The sequence below is a fragment of the Lacerta agilis genome, chromosome 4 (assembly GCF_009819535.1).
Source record: "Lacerta agilis isolate rLacAgi1 chromosome 4, rLacAgi1.pri, whole genome shotgun sequence".
In the NCBI taxonomy this organism is placed as follows: domain Eukaryota; kingdom Metazoa; phylum Chordata; class Lepidosauria; order Squamata; family Lacertidae; genus Lacerta; species Lacerta agilis.
Window position 1 is genome coordinate 18,971,418 of NC_046315.1, and position 23,174 is coordinate 18,994,591.

Sequence of the window (23,174 nt, forward strand, 5' to 3'; positions counted from 1 at the left end):
TATATTTGTGGGTGGGCCAAAACATCAGCTTCCTTAAGCACACCCTCTGGACTAACTTGAAACTTATACTGGGTATTTCCAGGTCTTGCTCCCAGCCGCAATGCCAGCTCTCTGGAGAATCAATGATCAGCCTTAACCTCAGCCAGGAAAGTATTCTTTTATAAATTAAGATTTGTTTAAGAAGAATAAACAAACAAACAAATCATGCAGCTGTTTAAGTTTTGTTTATGTTGGTTGAGCTTCTTTGTGGTTAAACAAGCACAGAGAATGAAAAAAAAGTTCTACTGTTCACATTTTGCTTGCATGACTCATTTCTTCCTCCTTCCATTTTTTGTATTGGAGGCTGAAGGAACAAATGGACTGATAGGTTTGAACCGCATTACCATGACATCCCAGCAGATACACAGACTCACAGGATGTAGAAGGTTGATAAATCCAACCTCTCTCAAACTGGGTATCATTTGCAATTTGATTGAAGAGACCTGGAGTACAAATTCCACATCAAGGATTAAAAGTAGGGTTGCCATACGTCCGGACTGTCCCGGCAGCAGTGTCCCGGCAGCAGTGTCAGAGTGGAAATTGGGATGTATGGCAGCCCATGCCATTTTCCCATAAAAATAGACTCAAAAATGGCAAAAAATAATAATGGGCAAAACTAAAAAAAAGGGGGGGGGCAAAATTTAAAAAATGCTCAACAACTTTTCTGTCCAGCAACCCTAATTAAAGGTCTGGACTCAAGATTAAGTTGGAAACACCAGTGTTGTTGTTTTTTGTGGGTTTTCTTTAAAATGATGTTAGTTGTGGATACCAACATAGATCCACCATAATTATTGCGAAGGGATTTGGCTTTTTCATACACATAGTTTAGCATCATTTAATTGTTTACAGTAATAGTAACACAGGCTGCTGTCGAACACACTTACATGGAGGTAAGCCCACTGAACACAGTGGGCCTCACTTCTGATTCAGTATGGATAGGGTTGTGTTGCAAATAGACATAGAGTTCGAGTGGCTGTCTTTAATACTATATGCCTGATTCTACATTGTCACCGAGTGGCAGTCTGCTCCTTGCAGAAACACCAGCAAGTTCTCCTGAGAGGTTCATAAAGATTGGCTTGGTCTGTAATCAGGGAGGCAGAGTCTGCTGGTGGCCTAGTCTCAACATGTCAACAAAATAATGAACTTGATGTGGTAGCTAATGTACAAGACTTAGCTGGTTCCTTTGATTATGGCTTAGTTGGTTACATCTCTCTCTGGGACAGATTTGATGGGGTTAGTGAGTCATGATCGACAGAGATCCAGTGTACAGTACAGTACAGTACAGTACAGTACAGTACAGTACAGTATGTCTGCTCACACAGAGGGGCTTCTGCTCCTCTCCCCTACAGTCCCCCAGGTGACCCCAAAATATTCTCTTGAGGGTTTGGGGACACTTTGCAGCAGATTTTAGGGGGTCTTGTGGGAACAGAGAAACTGGAATGCTTATTGCACAAGCAGCGTTCCATTGAACAAGTGGGCAGATAATACTGGATGTCAACCTTTATTTTTAAAGCATGAAACAGCACTTCAGACAAGTTTTTCTCTGGTTCTGGGAAGGATGCAGTTAATCATTAAACATCAATTTAAATGACTTCCATAGAATACCATCTTAAATTAAGTATAACTTTTTCATTCGTTCATTCATTTACACACACACACACACACACACAGGCATGCCAGTTCTAGTTTTCTTGACTTTTTTTAGTCAAATATCTGTTTGTCTTTATTTATGGGCAACTAACTGAATAGCTAGAAGATGATGTCAGATTATCTGATCTCATACTTCAGTAATTTTGGTCTATGTGCGGTATTTAGATTTTATTGCGCTTCGCTGTAAATAACATGTTTTGCTTTACATCTCTTTTGGCATCACACAGAAGTAAAATGCATGTCTTTGTAGTAGCAAATCAATAACATGTGCTATTATTTTCCATTGTTTTCAGAACTACAAATACCATAGACTACATGAAGGACTTTGGCAGAACACATAACAGGAGTTATGTGAAACTGAAAATATTCTACAGCCACGAAGATCCACAAAGTCCAAGAAGATAGATAATGTTGGCCATGCAGTCACTCTCAGTTGAGTCATTTTCAGCTCTCACAGATGTCAATAATTCAGTTACAGAAGTTCTTTTTCACCAGTGAAAATACTACAACTGGTAATTATTAAGCCTGCTGTAGTAATGCATAAAAATGGAATTCAGATGAAATATGGCATTCCTGAAACTTCCAGTATTGATGTGAAATATATTGGCCCCAACTCTGAATATCCTCTACAAATCACTTTTGGAGTCACAGTTATATAAGTGATCATTGTGTATTTTCATGATTCCTGCACTCTCACGATATTTCAGCCACTGACAACAAACCATTTGCATTCCTTCAAAATATTTACTCTTTGCGCCACATTCTCCATATTTGCACAAGCAAAATATGCATTCACAAAAACAATTGCCTGTGCACTCTTAAAACTACAAAAACCTTGATGCAGTATGATGAAGACTGAATAGACATGAAAACACCTGGGACCTTTAGCTGAACCGAGGAATCCCCAATACCGACTGAGTGGCAACACAAAGAGAACTAGCTGAAACTTGACCAGAAAGATGGCAATCAAGGGTGAAAAGATGTTTATTTTCAAAAGTTACATATTTTGATAAGGTACTGAGGTTTGACAAGCCAAGCATAGCTGGTCCTGGAAGAACATAAACCCTCCCCCGCAATTAGAACAGGATGACAATTTTATTATAGTATTAGCAAAATACACATTGTCACGTTGCATGAGGCATGGTTGTAGAAGGAGGAATTCTAGACTGAGAGGAGTGTGTGTGTGTGTGTGTGTGTGTGTGTGTGCACATGTGGAAGCCTCTAAAAATCTCTGTCACCGAGAGATGAGCTACTTGGAGATGGGTGGGGAGGGCAAGCTTTGCTCTAACTGCAGTTGTGTCCCCCAGCATTCAGTACTTTACATAGGAGTTCATTAAAACCATTCATTCATATCAGAGAAAGTAAAGGTGTTATTTGAAGACATCTTCAAGGTGCTTCCTTGACTGTGGTGCTTCCACTGACTAAGAAGCAAGATGACTTTCACATGTGTAGTGTGAGACGTATGGCCTCATAATGTATTCTGTTTCTTGGTCATGCCAGACTGTTTTTATATAACAAGAACTGATTTTTTAAAATTATTATTTAAATCATTTGATTTCACCTTGAACATTTCTTATTGCATGCCACTAGGCCAGGGGTTGGCAAGGTTTACTTTGCCTGGGCAGGTTCACTGTCGTGGAGCCTCCTCTGTGGACCGGATCGTGGGCATGCGGGAGTGCACGTACCTGCAATTTCCAGAGTCTGCGTCTGTGCAGACGCAATTTCCGGCCCCGCAGAAGCGAGTCCCCGCGCCACGCTGTGCCGGTTTAGCACAGCATGTGGGGACTTGCTGAGTGTGTGGCTCAGTTCGGGGGCAGCTCGTGGGCCGGTTAAACGACCCCCATGGGCGCTTGTGGCCCATGGGCCTTAGGTTGCCTACCCCTGCACTAGGCTGACACTGGACTGTTAGATCTCTGAACTATAGTATTTGAGACTGAAAATAGCAATGCCTTTTTTAATGCTTCCCACACATTAAAAACAACAACAACAACAACAACAACAACAACAACAACAACCACAACCTGTAGTAGTGAATTGTATATAGCACACTGAAGAGAAATGCTGAGCACAATCCTGTCCCCCAAAAAGCTAATTTACTACATATTTATTTATTTAGACATTTATGTTCCACACTTTGGGCGGTAGCTTCTCGGAGTGACTAAAGGCCGAGGTATAAATTTCCCAGAAGAGACAGGTTAATATGAGAAGCAACAGAACTACCTCTAACAATGGCACCACCTGATACATTACAATTACCTATTCCCAGCAAAGATGTCCTTTTTTTTCAAAAAAAGCCATCCATTCAGCCTGGTGTGCAAATTGGATGCTAATTAAAAACCATATGAATACCTGAACCTTTGCAACTCAAAGCTGTAAAGTAAATTAGCATTTTATTTACTGGTCATTAACATGAGGTGAAGAGCAGAGGATATTGCACTATTTTTTAATAAGGTCACAACTATAATAAATTACTTTGAGACAAATTGGGCAGCTTCACCCAAAGAGAAGCACCCTGGGTTTGCAAAGGAGGCAGGCTGCATAGTGAGGAAATCGTGATAGTGGTGGCTTGTGTGACTTGCACTTAGAGATGGGCAGAGATCCATCTTTTTCTGGTCAGTAACAGTTATCACTGTGCCAATTTCTATAAAATAAAACATTATTCCCCTGCAAAAGGGGATTCCATTTTTTTGGCCTCATTTTCAGGGCACTTCAGAATTTATTTACAATTTCTATGGTTGTGTTGTTTTTAGGTTATCTTATCGTGAAGAGGTGGGTTGAGGGTGTGTGTCTTTCTTTTCTTTTTCAGCACTCTGCAGCCTCCCTGGCTGCCCACACTCCCTGATCTGAAAGCCCCATGGGCTTTCACTGAAGCACAGGCACCTGGGGTGGCTGCAGAGCACAGACTATGCATGGGTGAGATGATTTGAAGAACGGAAGAAAGGACACTCACAAGCACCCCTTGGCTACTACAAAAGTAAGGTGAGCCCATCAAAAACCCTGCACCCCACCCATAAGAATTTCACTGGAATTTTCTCTCCCCTTTGATCATTTTCAAATGCAATTTCTTTCCTTCTAATTGATGGAAATTAATTAATTCATAAATCCTTTCCATTCCTGCATTTATCTACACTTTAAAAAACATGTGCACGTAAATTTTATTCAAATACAAAATTAATCTCAAACAGTGCATTTCTCCTTTTGCCCTATAATATGCCCTTTTAACATATTTTGTTATGTATGAGCCAGAACTGTATTGCAAAATTCAGAGATGCGAGAAACCCAAAGGAGAATTTCATTTTGATTTCCACATGAGTCTGGGAGGTGCAGATCAGATCAGTTCCCATAGGAATTCACAGAAACAAAAGTTCATTGAGCACATGGGGGTGGGCAAAGATTCCCTCGATGGGCCTGTAATTTCCTTCTGTCTCTAATCCCTATTTGGAAGATGGTGTTTGGCTGGCTACTTTCCAGGTGTTTGAGAAGCAGCCACGTTTAGTGACTTTTGGGAGAGAAGATGAAGCATTCCACATCAACTTACTCGTTTTATTTATTTCACAAGATTTGTATTTGATTGTAGCAAAACCTCAAAGTGGTTTACAAAAATAATGAAACAAAATTATTAGGGAGAAAAACAGTTTAAAACTACAGCGGTGCCTCGCAAGACGAAATTAATTTGTTCCGTGAGTCGTTTCGTATTGCGAAAATTTCATCTTGCGAAGCACGGTTTCCCATAGGAATGCATTGAAATTTAATTCCCATAGGAATGCATTGAAGCACGACCATAGAAATTCCCATAGGAATGTGAAGCACGACCATAGAAAAATTCGTCTTGCGAATAACCTGAAAAAATCGCAAAACCCTTTCGTCTAGCGAGTTTTTCGTTGTGCGAGGCATTCGTCTTGCAAGGTACCACTGTATATCGGGTCCTCCCTCAAAGAGGGCACGTGTTGCGGTGCGACCTGGCAACCAAACCCTGTGTTGTGGGTGGGAACGTTTGGATAGCTACAACACCCTATTGTTAGGTCCCTCGTTGCTGGGTGCAATCAGACCAATGGGATGCTAGCGAAATGGACCAAGGGACCTACATAGGCCCATGCACATGTTCCTGAGCTTCCTCTTTGGGCCAGTGCATCGGAACACCCACCCACCTCTCCCTATATTTAGGGCTTGCGCTTGACCTTGCTATGCTGTCGTGTGTCATCTGTCATTGGGACAGGGGCACGGCAGGAATTTTCCCCGCTTGGCTGATTGGCTGTTGCCATTTGGGTTTCGCTTGCCACGACACAAATCGTCACAACTTGTAAGGTTGCGGATAGACTCTGGTTCAGGTCATAGGGATGGAGGAACGCTCTTGCCATCCCTTAGCGAAGGGTATTCTGTTAAAGGAATCCAGGGACTCAATGGTTTGGCCAACCCTAAGAGGGGTTGTGCCCATGCCTGAGTCCAGGGGGACATGAGTCCAGGGTGGTAGACTAGCCTGACCCCGGCTTTCCACTGTTCCAGGTGTTCCCCCTAGGCTGACCTATGTTGGTGCCCTGGGTCAGCGCTACCTGAAACAGTGCAGGGAGCTAGTCGAACCAGAGCCTATGCAACCACTCACTTGCTGTAATCAATAGAGTTGTATCCTAAATTCTGCCAAAAGCCAAACCAAAAATTTGAGTCTTGACTGAATTTATTTAAGGGGGAGGTTAAAGGTCTAAACACGCAAATACAACATTCAAAAAATAACTAAAATCAAGCCAATTTGAGTTCTTGAAAACCTCTTAAGAATATCCTGTCTGGACTCAATGAATCATACATCATTAATTGGTTGCAAATGAGGGTCCTTCAGTCCACCTACCATTTCCTGATAAAAAGGGGGGGGGAGAGAGAGAGACACGTCTTTATTATTTTCCTATAACAGGACAGACAGAAACTTAACTGGTAGCAGAAATTGACACTATTATTGTTCTCTTATCCCATGGGCAAGATGTTTTCACCTACAGCATTTTCTTAAAACTGGCATAGCAAAAAGGTGCGCTGATTGTTCACAGTATCAGCAGCAATGAATGGATTCTTCACGAAGTGCTGATACAGCAACAATTTGCCGACTTTTGTTGGCCTAGAGTCTTTTTTTTTTACTTTCCTCAAAGGTACTTTTCGGGAGCACAAGCCACTGCCTCACTCTATTAACTGTTCAGTTTGCTTTCAAGGCCTACACAACTTGGAGCCCGCTGAGCTGAACTCAGCCAACCAGCCACATACTGCAACCTCCCAATGACTCGCTTATCTATTTTTCCTGCTTGCCTGAGATTTCGAAAGCAGCGTGTCTGTCAGGCTCCAGTTAGGCCTAGTGAGTTGCAACCAGCTTGGCAGGTCCCAAACTGTGCAGGCTTGTGTGTGAAGTGGTTTGAACCAATAAAAAGGTCCTCTCAAATAAGCCCATCTCAAATGTCTACTATTATCATCACCTGGTCCTTTAAACTCCGCTAGAAAGGAATCGGTGAAGTAATTGTTGTTGCTTACACATTGCCAAAAAAGAGAAAATGGATTACCGGAAACAGAGAACAAAGGAGCACACAGATCTGCAGAAAACTTACATGTGGAGTTGTATATGTATAGGTCAAATTTAGGGGGGGGCAATCTCAGGAGTCCAGCAATCTTAAATAAAATAAATAAAATAAAACAAAACAAAACAGCACAGTAAGAAGCAAGAAAATGCCACTATGTAGCAAACTAGGGGAGCCATTTACTGTACACACGGCAAAGAAAAGAGAAAATTCATCAGCGACAAAAGCTGACAAAGAGCAGCAGCAGCAGCAGCAATAATAATAATAATAATAATAATAATAATAATAATTTATTTATACCCCACCCATCTGGCTGGGTTTCCCCAGCCACTCTGGATAGCTTCCAGCAAAATATTAATATTCATCAAATATTAAAAGCTTCCCTAAACAGGGCTGCCTTCAGATGTCTTCTAAAAGTCAGAGAGTTGTTTATTTCCTTGACATCTGGTGGGAAGGTGTTCCACAGGTGGGTTCCACACTACCGAGAAGGCGCTCTGCCTGGTTCCCTGTTACTTGGCGTCTTGCAATGAGGGAGCTGCCAAAAGGCCCTCGGTGCTGGACCTCAGTGTCCGGGCTGAACGATGGGGATGGAGACGCTCCTCCAGGTATACTGGGCCAAGGCTGTTTGGGGCTTTAAAGGTTAGCACCAACCCTTTGAATTGTGCCTGGAAACATACTGGGAGCCAATGTAGGTCTTTCAGGACTGGAGTTATGTAGTCTTGGTGGCCACTCCCAGTCACCAGTCTAGCTGCCGCATTCTGGATTAGTTGTAGTGCACAGATTTGCAGTATGCACAGATTTGCACAACGGTTGCATATACAATTTTATAGGTACGTATGCAGATTTTAAAATGGCTGGAATTCAACTAGGATTCCCTCTCAACTCTAAATCTCCCTGTAGCGGGGAAGGCAATGTGTGACCAGATGACACCTGCACCTGTTCATTCTACTGTCTAGTGTCCAGGTGCTTGTTGATGAGAAACGCCAAGGCCCACCTGCTCTCCCTTCTTAGGGTTCATTATCTTTAAACTGGACTCGGAGTTGACAGCCCTTCAAACAGAGGAATGGCCTCTGACAGCACTTCAACTAGAGGAATGTCTTCTGTAAACTTGAACTCATGGCCTTTGTAGAAGGGTATGCAGACTGCTAAGGAAGTCTAGCCGGAGAAGGGGCATCAAAATAGCAAGGGAAAGAACCAGGTATGTTCACATCCCATGTAAGAAATAGGAAAGGAGCAAAAGCCGCTGGATTTCAACTGTCCCAGCAAAGTGGATTCTCAGAGAGAAGGAGGGAGAGAAACCAGATAGCAACTACTGGAGGTTTTCTGGAAAATCTAATTAAGGAAAGTTATGTTTTCCACACCACAGAGGTTTGTGTTGCATTTTAACTATGATATTAAAAGAATAAGACGTCCACAGTAGCTTTCCTTGCTTGCTTTTTCTCTTTCTTTTTCTCTTTCTTTTCATTTAAACTTTTTTTTAATCTCACATCTTCAGAATTATAAGTTTTGATTGTACTCTGCTGTCAAGTCAAATCAGTACATTGGCTTAGATGAGGACAGATATACTTTTCTTCCTCTCCGAAAACTCCAGTTTTAGCATGGGCACAAGAAAGCCACTAGCTTTGTAATTTATTGCATGCCATAACAGTTCAAGGATGCACAGTCATTAGAATTGAAAGAATATCGAGAGCTTTTTCGCGTCACTCATCCAAGAAAGGAGGTTATCTCAAAAGCTTTTGAGGGAAAGAAGAAGAAGAAGAAGAAGAAGAAGAAGAAGAAGAAGAAGAAGAAGAAGAAGAAGAGTTTGGATTTAATATCCCGCTTTATCACTACCCGAAGGAGTCTCAAAGCGGTCAACATTCTCCTTTCCCTTCCTCCCCACAACAAAGACTCTGTGAGGTGAGTGGGGCTGAGAGACTTCAAAGAAGTGTGACTAGCCCAAGGTCACCCAGCAGCTGCGTGTGGAGGAGTGGGGACGCAAACCTGGTTCACCAGATTACGAGTCTATCACTCTTAACCACTACACTACACTGGCTCTCTGGAAAGAGAAAGAGAAATTGTGTGATAGTTGTTATGTGTGCTCCAAAAGGGAGGATATTCAAAGAATGTTCTATGATATTGTTGCTAGCATACAAGCTTTTAGGTATTTCCCCCCGTTATGTACGAGGGATAGTTTTTTCGAACTATATACATTGTGCTGTCAACTGACACTGATCCAATAAAAGATATTATCTGGACAATGGGCATCAGTGGTTTTTAGACATCATACCTATATGAAACCTGTCACTGAAGGCCAGCTGCAGAGGAACAGCAATAGGAGACAGTTACTGCCTACAAGGCTTGATTTTCGTGAACTTTATAGAGGCATCTGGTTGGTCACATCAGGAAGCAGAATGCTAGACTAGGTAGATGGATGCAGCACGATTAGAATCAAAGACTCACTGTAGAGTTGGAAGGGACTACTAGGGTCATATAGCCCAACCCTGTGCAATGTAGGAATCTTTTGCCCAACATGGGTCTCAAACTCTTGACGCTGAAATTAAGAGTCTCATTTTTTACTGACTGGGCTATCTCTCCTGAACTAGTCTTATCATTGCTGGATTTATTACCCATTTGGGTAATCTTTTTTTAAAAAAAATCTTTTTATTCATTTTTTAAACAATAAAAAGAGATATATAAATAAACAGAGGAACAAACAAACAAAAAAGCCAATACATCATTCGTATACTTTTTTACATATATGCTCAATTTCTATTAATAAACAATAACAAGAAAAAGAAAATTATAGTAATAACACTTACGTCAAAATTTTATCCAATTTGTTTTAATCGTTCCATTCCTCACAGAAAAAGGAACTAATTATATATGGGTAGTTGACTTCCCTTGTCCAACTCTCCACTGATTCATTGTGAAGAAAAGTTTAAAAAAGTATAACACTGACACCCCTTATAGTATCTCTAATCATAAATAATGTAATCTCACAAATTGTTTTCTCATTATTTCTTTTCAGATTATACAAGAGTTATTACAACGCGTGAACCATGTTTAGGTTGCACTTCCTTCTCAAATAACATAGGAAACTATTCCATTCTTGAATAAATTTACTTCTCAGATTTTCTTTTATTTTCTCTGAAAGGAAGGCCAACTCAATGTATTCTACAGTTTTGTTCAGCCATACTTTTTTTTTGCTAGGGATTTTATCACTCTTCCAGTGAGATGCCACCAGAATTCTTGCTGCCGCAGAAGTATATAAGAAAAAGTTCTTTATTTTGTTGGGTATGTCAGAAGTTGTAATCCCTAACAAGTAAGCTTCTGGTGTCTAAGAAAATTGAATTGATAAAAATTATTTCCAACTGAAATTCCAAGTGAATTTCATTCCAAAATGTTTCAATTTCTTTACAATTCCACCAGATATGGAATAGATCTCCCACCTCCTCACATCTCCAACAGGTATTTCGCACATTCTTGTACATCTTAGAGAGCTTATGTGGAGTAAAGTACTATCTATAAAACATTTCTATTAGGTTCTCTCTAATTGCACTACAAGAGGTGAAATTCCAACTCGTTCTCCAGAGTTTACCCCACCTTAGCATCAATATATTATGTTCTTTATCTTGCGCCCAATGAGTCATTGCGGACTTAACTTCCTCCTCCATTACCATCCAGTCTAATAAAAGATGGCAAGCCTTCAAGAGGGTTTTAAGCTTTTGAGTTTATCACTTCCAGCTCAAATTTTGATGCTTCTTTTTCGAAACCTATCTTAATATCAGATTTGAATCTCTCGAAGAGCTGGTAGTATTGAAACCAATCGTTTACTTTATTTTTATGTTGTTCGTATGGTTTTAATTGAAGTTTGTTGTTTTTTACTTCCAGCAAAGCCTGATATGTGGGCCAGCTAGCTCCAGTGTTGCCACGTCTCATTGCAAGAGCTTCCATTGGAAGCCCATTTGGATAATCTTACTTACATTGTTCTCCTAGAATCTTTTTGGTTTTCAGTTCTGAATATATATATATATATATATATATATATATATATATTCAAATCTAAATCTCAATCCTTGTGGACGGATTCTTAAAGTATTACTATAAAGAAGCAATTTCTTAAATTCAGCATATTCCTGCTTATAGCGATGCCACTATTCTGCGACTAATTCTTCCCCACCAGCAATTAGAATTTGTGGACATTCTGTGACATTATAGTGGCTCAGCCATTATTGAAGTAGGGGGAGCTTGCAGATGACAGGCAAATAGTCAGTTTAGCAACCATTTCAACCCAGTCATATATGCAACTTGCACTGCTTCGTGTATTTCAGTGGCTTCCCTTGCATGTTCTAAATGGCAGGTTGCATCACACAGACCACATGACTGTCCCCACTTCCACTGAAGCTGATAGGAATGTTGCCATTCATTATTTCGGTGGGAAGGAGCAAGGTCGCACTCATTGTATTTTAAGCTCTTCGTGAATTTTGCTTCCATGTTTCTCATGGAGCTCAACCTCCTAAAGTCCTAAGAGCACAGCGGGGGTATTTGGGGGCTAGCAGGAAGTCTATTCAGCTGGCAACTTTTGTCGTCTCACGCTGTTCCCAGTGTGTCAAGTCAAGTGCTCAGACTGCCAAAACACAAATGTAGGAAGCTGCCTTTTAAAACACGAGACAAAGATCAGCGCCAAGGAATGAAACCAGAAATTACTCAAATACAATAGGAAGCTTGACGTCACCTAGAATTTATGACTTACCAGAATAGCAGAGACATACCATGCTGCCAAAAAGAGAGAGAAATGTTTGCCCACTTGGGCTGCCATTCCTACGACAGTGTCACTAAAATGATTATTTCGAAGCAGACAATGAGTCCACAGCTGAGGCAACATCACATTGGCCCTGGCTGCAGCTGACTCAGTCCAATATGGTCTCATTCATTCATCCAGAAATAATGATGTGCTGTTGTTCTTGTGAAACAGCAACATTCCGTGCACCCCACAAGAAAATCAGTGGAACCAATTAAAAGAAAAATTCAACCAACAGCAAAGAAAATTAATTGAAAATTCAAGATTAAGGTCAGGTGGTTTTCAGACATCTGAAATATGAAGGGCCATCAGGAAAAGATAAAGCAGACTCATTTTCTGTGCCTCTGAAGGGAAGGACAAAGAACCAATGAATGGAAATAGCAGGAAAGGAAATTTTGGCTGAACTAAGATCAAGATTTTCAGTAGACATGGACACATTGGTCAATTTCAGTTTCTTATTTATTCAATTTTACGTTCGTAGTTCTACACCAGTTTGCACCTTTTTTAATTCCCAAGAATTCACCAAAATGTTAGTGCAAATATCTCTTATTGCAAATCTCTCCTTTAGTGGGAGAAAAGCAGGAAATAAACCAAAAAATCAGTCAAATGAGGTCAGTTGAACTCAATGAGACTTACCTCTAGCAAGACATGCAGAAGATTGTGCTCTTAAAAGATTATGATTAAGCAGATATGCACATATCTTTGCATGACCAAGGCGGAATAGTTTATCAGGGTTTCAGGAAAGAGCTATTGTCCATCTCTTTCTACAGCTAATTCCTACTGTCTATCTGCTGCCTTGGCCCCCAATCAGCTGATTGTTTCAGAAATAAAGAATGCAATTATGCATCTACGAACAAAAGCACTGCAATCAAAAGAAGTATTTTTAAGGGGTTCTTAAAGGTTGATGCTGATAATACCATTCAGCTGTTAAAAGTTGCTGTGACTCTGAAACTGACTGGGGAGTTTATAATTGAAATATCTGCCTTAGCATGATATACATCTATCTGATAAAACAGGCCAGTCACTGCCTATCCTTTGTGGAACTCCATCATATTGATTACAGCTGAGTCAGATTTGTAATTTTCCCTGGTTCCTTTAATTCTCTGAGGCAGCAATGTAGTTAAGAGCTAATGTAGAGTAGTGATAATGAACATACACTGTAGGTGAGAAATTATCCGTGCAGATCTCTGCAAAACTATTAACTGGACAGCCTTAGTTAAACCACTAAGGGACTGATTCAGACTTGCAAAATAAAAGTTTGGAGCTATGGGGACAAAGTGTTAAGAACTTGCATGCCTACTTGCTCCCTTTTCCTGTCAGGTGCTGTCACCCTATCCTTCTCTTTCTGGTTTCAAGCAAACCATTGTTTCTGAATTTTCATCTGAAACCAGCAAACTATGGTTTGCAGATCAAGATTGGAGACCAGGATCAAATGCCTGAGGCTGGGGGTTCTTAAGGTTCTCTCACATAGTGCCAAACCATAGTCTGAACTAGAGATGAGTGGATCTGTAAATTTCGGGTTTCTCTCTGCTTCTCATTTTTCCACTTGCAAGTTCAGTTCTCCTCATTTCCACACCAGCTTGCCAATTTTTGAAACAAATCCGCACGAAAATTCAGCCACATCTTTGTGCCACTTTCTCCTCGTATGCACAACTTTGTCTGCAGTATTGTCTACTACACATTTCTGCAAAGCATTTCCCCGCTTATATAATGCATACTGTATGATGTCAAGCAATACATGCATTTTTACATAAGCATTTTTGTATCCATTACGTGGCTGGAAAACTGCATTGCAAAATTCAGATAGTGTGAATTTTGAAGGATGGCTGTGTCTTGGTTTGCTTACAGTTTCAGAAATTGAGAATCGGGTAGGTTTGCCTAGAAATGTCAGCTGGATTAAATTTCTCCCCCAACCCAAAGCTGAACCACTCCAATGATCCTTCTTCTAGGCTGTAGTAAGGGGGAAACTTGTGGAAGGACATAACAATTTGAAGACAGATACATACGAGAGCACAACTAAAATGGGAGCGGTGATGCTTTTCAGAAACCTTTTCACTGCTGATGGGAGTTGTAGTCCAAAAACATGACCATGTCACCTAAGACTGATGGGAGTTGTAGTTCAAAACATCTGCAGGGCACCAGATTGGTGCAGGCTGGTTTATTCATTTAACCCTTCCTTTGCCCATGGTATATGTCTGCCAGCTGGGCTCAAGCAACCATAAGCCAGCTTGACCCCCCCCCCCGGTACTTCCTTTTGTGTTCATGTCTTTGTACAGGAAAGGTTTGCAGTGGGTGAAAGGATACATGGAATTTCCTTATTTAGATTATTCAGCTATCAAAAGGAGTGGGGGTTTTTTTGTCTAAAGGCTACTGGCAACAGTAATCCAAATTGCTTTTTTTCCATTTTATGAAAGAACCTTTTTCTTCCCTTCCTTCTTATGCCTTTGAGCATCCAACCTCTAATCTTGGTATTCTGTTGCAGTCAAAAGATCTGGATCCCCTCGAGATGTCTTTGCAAATCTGCAAGTTAAGGTTGTTGAAATCTGGACATGAGCCCAGAGTATTTCACTGAATTAGGTTTTGTCCTAGCATTGTAATTAAAGTAGCAGTGCTGGAACATGCTCAGGACAGACCCTTAAAAAAAAAAAACTATGTTCAAAGCAGATTTTTTTTTTTTTTAAAAAAAGCCTATCTTCTCCATGTCAGCAATTCCCAGTTAGGAAGTTAGGACACCACAGCATGTCCCGAAAGCTATGTTGGCATAGCTAGATGGTGGATATCAGGCCAGGAACAGGAGGAATGCGGCACACAGCTGGAAATGCAGTAAGTGACCCTGGCAAAAGTAGGCACCTTGTCTGCCAGCATGTCTTGATTTAGAGAGTGGAAAGCCAGGGCACACGTGGGTCCGACGATTGCCCAAATTATCTGGGTCGGTGAGGAGAGCATTGCAGAATGGCTTGAATATCAAAAACGAGTAATGATGTACATTTTTATACATTGGTTAAATGGCAGGCTTGTGTCTTGCAACGATCCCCTTGGTCATGCAGCGGCTTTCTTTGCTTTTTGTATAGGGAAGGAGGTATGTTGTACTCACCCTCCATTATCTCAGTCAGTGGGGGCCAGGCCATCCCAGAGTGAGGCATAGAGAGAGGCCGAGATGGCCCTGTTACTGGGCAGAGTGAGGTGGCTGCCTCAGGTGGCAGATGCCAGAATGGGCGGGGGTGAGGTGTTGGATTACAGAGCTCTGTGTGCTACACAGCCTGGCCTAGCTCCTCCACCAACCTACCACACTGTCCTGCAAGTTGCTGTCCTATAAGTACTGCTGAAATAAGATTCAACTGCCACTCAGGCAGTTTCTTTCTGTATGAAGAATTGGAGAGGGAGGCATTTTACCATTTGCCTCAAGCAACATAGTATTTGGGGCCGCCCTTGTGTAGAGGGCCAGCATTGTTTGTTTGTTTGTTTGTTTGTTAAATTTATATACCACCTTTCATCAAAAGATCTTAGGGCGAATCACAGAATAAAATACAAGATAAAACTCAAGTATATAATTAAACCAACACAACAAAACAATACCTCCCCCTTCTCACAGATACACTCAAAAGGCTGTATGTTATTAAACAACCAAAGGCCTAGTTGAAGTGGCATGTAAAAATATACAATGAAGGCACCAGGAAAACCTTCCTGGGGAGAGCATTCCACAAATGGGGAGCCAATATAGAAAAGAGCCATTCTTGTGTTGCCACCCTCCAGACCTCTCAAGGAGGAGGCACACAAAGAAGGGTCTCAGATGATGAACACAGAGTCTGGGACGGTTTGTATGAGGAGAGGCGGTCCTTGAGGCATCGTTGTCATGGTAACACCATCTCCAGGCCCAGTGCTTTGTTCATTACATTTCTGCCCAGTGCTTCCCACTCTATCCCACTAGTCCCTCAATGAAGAGTTCCATATACAGATTGTGTCAACACAACAAGCCTGTGAGGAAGGCTAGGCTGAGAGAGAGAGCGTGACTGGCTGAAGAAGAAGAAGAAGAAGAAGAAGAAGAAGAAGAAGAAGAAGAAGAAGAGTTTGGATTTGATATCCCGCTTTTCACTACCCGAAGGAGTCTCAAAGCGGCTCACATTCTCCTTTCCCTTCCTCCCCCACAACAAACACTCTGTGAGGTGAGTGGGGCTGAGAGACTTCAAAGAAGTGTGACTAGCCCAAGGTCAACCAGCAGCTGCATGTGGAGGAGCGGAGACGCGAACCCAGTTTCCCAGATTACGAGTCTACCACTCATAACCACTACACCACACTGGCTCTCCAGTCTGTGTTGTGGCTGGTTAGAGGTCTGAATTCAGATCTCCACAGTCCTAGCCTGGCACTCTAACCAATATATGACATTATTCTTTACTTTCCCCGCCTCCCATACTTACTATTCACCTATAAGCCTTACTTGCTAGCTTTTTAGAAACACCAGGCTGCCCGTTGTTATAAGAATGTTGCACTAGACGAACTCTTCTTTTGTAAGCCAGAAATAAAGGTGGCAGCTATTGGGATAAAGGCCAAACTTTCTCCTTGCCAAAGAGGATCTTAAGCTAGTATGAACCTGCCACCTCATCTTTTATTTTCTTTTTAACCAAAATGCTTTTTCTTGACAGCATTGCTGAGGATCATGTAGCTAAAGGGGACCAAATAGTAGCACAGTGGGAATTTTAGGAAATGCTAGGAAAGAGCTTTGCCCATCTTCCCTTCTTGTAAAAATGCCCTCAAAGTCCATGATGGAGTCTCTGTTGTGCTCAAATGGCTGCAGGTACAGCTCTAGAACTCCTGGACATCAAATGATGCTGACTGTTGGTAGATTTAGGGCTGATAAAAGTGTTTTTTTACACAGTAAGCAGGAGGTAGTGATTGCCATCAGCTTGGATTACTTTAGAAGAGGATTAGACAAATTTATGAAAGATAAGACTATCAGTGGTTACCAGCCATGATTACTATGTTCTGCCTCCATTGTTGGAGGCCTTATGCCTCTGAATACTAGTTGCTGGGAACTGCATGTGGGCAGAGTGCTGTTGTGCTCATGTCCTGCTTGCAGACTTCCCACAGTCAACCAGTTGGCTACTGAGAGAACAAAATGGTGGATTGGATGGGCCATTGCCTTGACCCAGCAAGCTCTTCTTGCGTCCTTATGGTAATTTGTCTACAACCTCCTTGCTTAGGGATTTCATGGCACAATACTTCCCAAGGGGAACCTCATTGCATTGAGATTGGGTTGCCCAGATACCCTTGACCAAAGTATGGGACACTCTGAAATAAGATGAAAAGGGTGGTCACCCTTTCCCTTTGAAAACATAACTTCAGGGGAGATGTGCATGGAGCAGTGAGGGAGGGGGAATAGGGCACCTGCCCAGACACTCAGATCAGCCAAATCAACCCTGGCAACCAATGGGGTGATGGATGTTCACAGCCCATTTGCTCTCACGTGGATTCTCCAAAAAGCTGAGTGCACTCAGGGGGTGCATCATTCTGAATTTCCCATCGTTGACAAGTGGTCTGGGTTTAAATTGTGCTTCCTGGCACCTGCACAGTAGAAGGTGACCATCCATCCACCCATCCATCATTTTTATCTGCATGCCACCTTTCCATAGTTAAACCCATGCTCAAGGTGGCTTACAACACACACACCCCAACAAGACCTCAGCACAAGAGTCTGCTCCGTAGCCTCAGCTTTTGTAGATGGAGTCAAACAGGGCCCTGCCCTCCCAGGCCAGGTGGATAAAGGCCTGCAAGGAAGGGATTATGTCTTCCAGGTTTCACAGCCAAGGTAGGACCAATGCAGGCAGCATTGTGTGGTCAAGTGTGGTCATCCCATGCCAGGCAGGATCTATCTTGCTCCTCAACCAGTAAAATTTCCCTGAATGGCATGCAGCTAAAAAAAACAACAACGCTGAGCCAAGAGTCAGAGAAGATCCCATTGATTTCTGCTCTTAAAAGACTGTGGCATTAAATTATTAGAGATCAGAAGAAACTCATTGACCATGGAAATTGTCTCCATCGAGGAGATAATATGCCTATTGCAACCTCAGAGACCTTGTTTGGGACCTTTAAGTGCTACTATTCCTTCAAGGGCTTCCCTTGGTAAACATCTGCTGTGGAGAAATATTGGACTCCAGCTGTTTGCAGCTGTAAAACCTTGAATGCCTAATATTTACACAGTGGGGGGTAGGCTGCATTCACAGCTGTATTCCCCTCCTGAATTCCTTCCTCCACTTGAACTCCCCATCCGCACCCCCCCCCCCATGAAACAAAAACCAGAAACAGAATAGCTCACCCAGGAAAACTTTTGTTGTGCTTGAATCACAAGGAGCCTTAAAATGCCACAAAATTGCAGCTGCAACATTCTCAGGAAAGTTGTGCAAGGCCGGGGTAGGCAAGGAAAAGTGAGCGATTTGCAAAACTGGTTTACTCAAGGCTTGGTACATGAATGTTTAGAAACTCGGCAGCACAGGGGCAGACGAGTGGAGAGGCAGCCCATAAATGATGAATAGCTTTCTGCTACTCAGACAGTTTTAAACAATAGGTGCACGTGTGTGTGTGCACAGAGAACAAACCCCCAGCACGAGATCAAGCGATTCTTCTTGTTTTCTGCTTGATGTTTTACAAACAGCCAGTAAAGACAGGATCTGAATTTAATGCTGTTAAAGAAATAACTGCAGGGCCGACAAAACTACCAACAACGCTCAGCCATAGTTTGTTTTCTGTGCCATGGTTTTGCTCTGGAACATCTGCAGGGAACAGTATACAACCAGTTCCAGATTGCTAGTCATTGGAGTGAGTGGGCTGTCCGTAGAATGTAGGACACTTGAAGAAGCTGTGAAATTCCAGGAAGGAGAGAACTGACTGCGTTGAGTCTCTCCTAGCAGAAGATCCTCATTGATCCACAATGGGTTTCCAAGGGGTAACTTTGTGTGTGTGCAAGAGCAGATATCTGAATTGACCAACACAGCCCAGTGTTGTCACCTTTCCTCTTCTGACCCAGTGTACACCATCTAGGAGAACTTCTAAAAGGCTCTTGGGGGAAAGTAGTTTAGGAGGAGTTGGTCCTCTGATCTCCTTACAATTTCCCCCCTGTATTCTATTCAGGTTGGAACCTTCCCAAGGGTTTTGGAAAGAAGCTGGATAAATGCTATTCTATTCCTCTTCAGGTGGCACCATTGGAATTGGCCCTCCAATCAGTTAACATTTGCCTGCAATTGCGTGACAGGATCTAACGCATGTTCATCTTCAGAATGGAAGGTTGGTGCTGGGTTGGTTGGTGGGGTTCCAGGCATTCGAAATCATCCTTCTCCCACCTGATGCCCTACAGATGTTTTGGACTATAACTCCTATCCCCAGCTTGCTTCTTCTGTGGCCATGCATGATGTGAGTTGTGGCCCAATAACATCTGGAGGACACCAGCTTTTGGAATTCTGCTCTAAACTGTCTGGAATGGGGACCCATCTTAAAAGGAACTAGTAAGAAGGAAAGAGTGCCTTTCATCACGTGTACCACAGACACACCCAGTTACATGCATACTCACATAAAATTAGAGGGATTGTGATTTTAGATCAGAGGGAAGCTTCCAGGGATAATTGTGAGTCCTCCCTTCATCTCTCATCTTAGAAATTAGCCACAATCCAGAGGATCTGTTTAATCAAAGATCCCTGGAGATGTTCCAGAATTTGCACTGAGAAGTTTGCCAGCCAGTGGTTCCTCTCCTCCCTTTCTATTTTTGGAAAACGTTCCACAGATCTTTGATCTGTGGGGCTCTCCTCCTGTTCTCAGAGGAGATTGCAGAAAACAGCAGGGAAATTAAAAAAAAAAAAAAAATAAGCCAACCTCTCTGACGTTCAGGTCAACACTGAGCAGCAACTTTCAACCACTTACTGCAGTTCCTGCTCTCCTTGGTCAGAAATATATTCTTTAATAATATACCATGCTCTCTTGGTAAATTCAGATAACAAGTTCTGCATTCCTCATTTTCCTATCTGAAGAGGGTCAGAGCATGATTGCCACCATAGCAACCACACTTTCAAAAACTCTGGTTGGAAAGCAAAACTCCTCCATATTTGGGGCCAAATCTGAATTTGTGCCAGGGATGATTGCAGTGTCTGTAAAATAAGGAAGTGTGCAGAACAAATACATCTGGAATGATGGGCCATGAGAGCATATGCGGCTGCCTTTGTCAGAGTCTTGGTCCAACTAACTCTGTACCAACAACTCTGATTGAAAGCAGCTCTCTAGAAACTCAGGCCTTGCTCCCTGAGATATTCCAGATTAAGATACCTGCAACTGAATATGGGATCCTGTGTATTCAAAGCATGCACTTCACTGCTGGGAAGTGGCTCCTTCACTGGTTCAGCAAAGCTTGTAGTGGGCAGGTTTGAGTCTCAGCACATGACTTAAGCCTTGGGGAGATCTGTTTAGGAGATTTTCCATTGGGATTCCCAAAACTTAATGGACATAAAGCTATATCTTTGCGCTCCTTAACACACTGCAATTTCCTAAAAACACTTCCCCATGGAGCAAATGTGTGAAACTTGCAGGGAACTCAGCATTTGTGAATGACGCAACATGTATCTTACTTGCTGTGGATATGTGCATTGAGTGGCTTCAACTTGTGCACAACATAGAATAATAGTTTCATTGTAGAGTTGGGAGTGGCCACAAGAGTCATCTAGTCCAATCCCCAGCAATGCATGAATCTAGTTGTCCAACATGGGGCTTGAACACACAACCCTGGAATTAAGAGTCTCATGTTCTACCAACTGAGCAATCCCACAGGCTTTAAAATGTGTCCACAGTGAAGGTACCCCACATGCAAGTGTACCCCATGCATGCAGAGTGAATCGAGGGCTGCCAGATGTGTGTGACAATTTCTTTACACCCTGACTTCATGCACTTTCCTCCACGAATGCATTCCCCATGTCAGAATTTGTAATGTTTGAATGTGGCCCCCCCTGTGTGACTTTTGAGGGATTCAGATGCACTCATGCAACTAATCCAACCTCCAGTGACCATGGATGTATGTTTCTGGATCTGCAATCTGTCCACACAGCTAATGCACACAACTTCAGAACTAATATGGGCTGCACAACAGCTGCTACAGTCTTTGCAGGAGTGGTATGTATGTGTGTTTGTATGAAAGACACAGTGTTTGTGTTTGTGTGTGTGTGCGTGTGTGTGTGTGCCTTCTGCAAAACTACCTCTAGTTGTTCCTCAGAGTGCCAACAGCCTTGCCCTATGCTGGGGAAACAAACCTTTTAGTGGGGCACCACACACAAGGTCTGCAGCCAAAAGCAAGAAGATGGCCAGCTGGCAGCTGCTATGAATCACAGAATCATAGAATTGTAGAGTCAAACTCCCTGCAATGCAGGAATATGGTAAAGGTAAAGGTAAATGACCCATGGACAGTTAAATCCAGTCAAAGGCAACTATGGGGTGTGGCGCTCATCTCACTTCAGACTGAGGGAGCCGGTGTTTGTCCACATGTGGACAAACTTCAAAAGTTCTGCATGACTAAACCGCTTCTGGCACAACGGAACACCGTGACGGAAACCAGAGCGCATGGATATGCTGTTTACCTTCCTGCCACAGTGGTACCTATTTATCTACTTGCACTGGCGTGCTTTTGAACTGCTAGGTTGGCAGGAGCTGGGACAGAGCAACAAGAGGTCACCCGGATGTGCAGATTCGAATTGTGGACCTTCTGATCGGCAAGTCCAAGAGGCTCAGTGGTTTAGACCACAGCGCCACCCACACACACCCCTTCTTTACTTGCAGGAATATACAGCTGTCCCATACCAGGGTCAAACCTGCAACCTAGGCGTTATCAGCATCATACTCTAACCAACTGAGCTCTCCAGGCTGATGAGCTCCATAGACAGTTCTTGCTTCACAAAACCAAGTCTTGTAGCGCTGTAAATATTTGCCATTTATTACTTTCACACACTAGACACCACTTCACCAGTCGCTTCAAAAGTTCTGCATTTATTGCACTGAATGCAGGTCTAGTTACATGAGCCGAGGGGAGAGAGGTACTCCAAGCCCACCATCGACATGTGCACCAATGCATTGTGCATGGCGTGTTGCCAACAGGCGAGATCATGCATCGCATGAACGATGATTTGCATGACCATTCCTCGTGCAACCTGTAGTGCATCAAGCAGCCTCAGAAGTCCTTTGAGGCGGAGGAGTTGCTTGCCTCCCCTCACTCCAATTGCCCTCCTCTTATGCTTCCCCTCTCGCAAGTGCACCACCTGGGAGAACCTCCAGGGGGCGCGTTTCCACAACGCGCCCGGTCAGTTTCACACACCAGGAGCAAAAGTTTGGAGAAAGAAGAGACACACACTCACCATCTCTCCGCAGGTTCGAAGCGCGCAAGGCTCTGATAGATCCGCTCTGGGCGCCGGCGCTGGAGCCCTGTCGGTTGCAAAAGCTGGCGCAGATTGCAACGTAAAAGAGGAGATGCTCAAGCCGTTGCATTGGGACGCCTTGCTGCTTAGCACAAAGTCTTTACTTTTTTTTTAAAAAAAAAAAAGGAGGACGGATTCCTCTTCCAAATGGAATATCTCCCTGTTCGCGACGCTTTTAAAGCCTTCCCTTTGTCCCCTCCCGAGCTGACTCTCCAAACTCAGCCCCGATGATGTCCAGCATTAATGAACTACCCCCTACCCGCTTCCTCGCCCTCCTCCCCTCTAAAGTGGCTGGCTGGCTGGCTGCAGGGACGATGAGGTGGGAAACCTCTTTGCCAAGTTACTACAGGTACAATTAAGAGAGGGAGGCGGGCACCCCTCCAGGCTCCCTGCGCTCCACCGTCAGCTCCGCTTAAGCAGTGGGGGCGAGAAGTGATCCTGCCGAGGGATCTAGCTCCGGAGAGTCTGCAGGGGGTGGGGTGGGGCTGCTTCATCCAGCGGCAGGCTCGCAACGCCCCCCTCGCCGTCGCCAGGGCTGCCGAGGCTGGATCGCGCCCCCCGTCCCGCGCCTGCGCTGCGCGCCAGGCTCTGCCGGATCCGGCGGGGAGCGGGGAGTGCTCAGAATCCTTCAAGGGGGTCTCTCTTCTTGCTCGGGCGCCTGAGCATCGCCGCTCGGGGGGCCGGAGGCGCTCGGCGAGGTGGTCTGGAGGAGCGATCGAG

General features: G+C 43.3%; 1 protein-coding gene across 1 annotated transcript in view; it reads right to left on the minus strand.

Moving 5' to 3' along the window:
- Nucleotides 1–22,719, minus strand: part of PDGFD (platelet derived growth factor D) — a 135,273-nt gene extending 112,554 nt beyond the window's left edge. Inside the window, exon 1 of the mRNA XM_033146198.1 lies at nt 22,395–22,719. Coding sequence (XP_033002089.1) covers nt 22,395–22,524 — 130 coding nt within the window. The 5' untranslated portion in view covers nt 22,525–22,719. The remainder of the gene's footprint in view (nt 1–22,394) is intronic.
- Nucleotides 22,720–23,174: the final 455 nt, after the last annotated feature.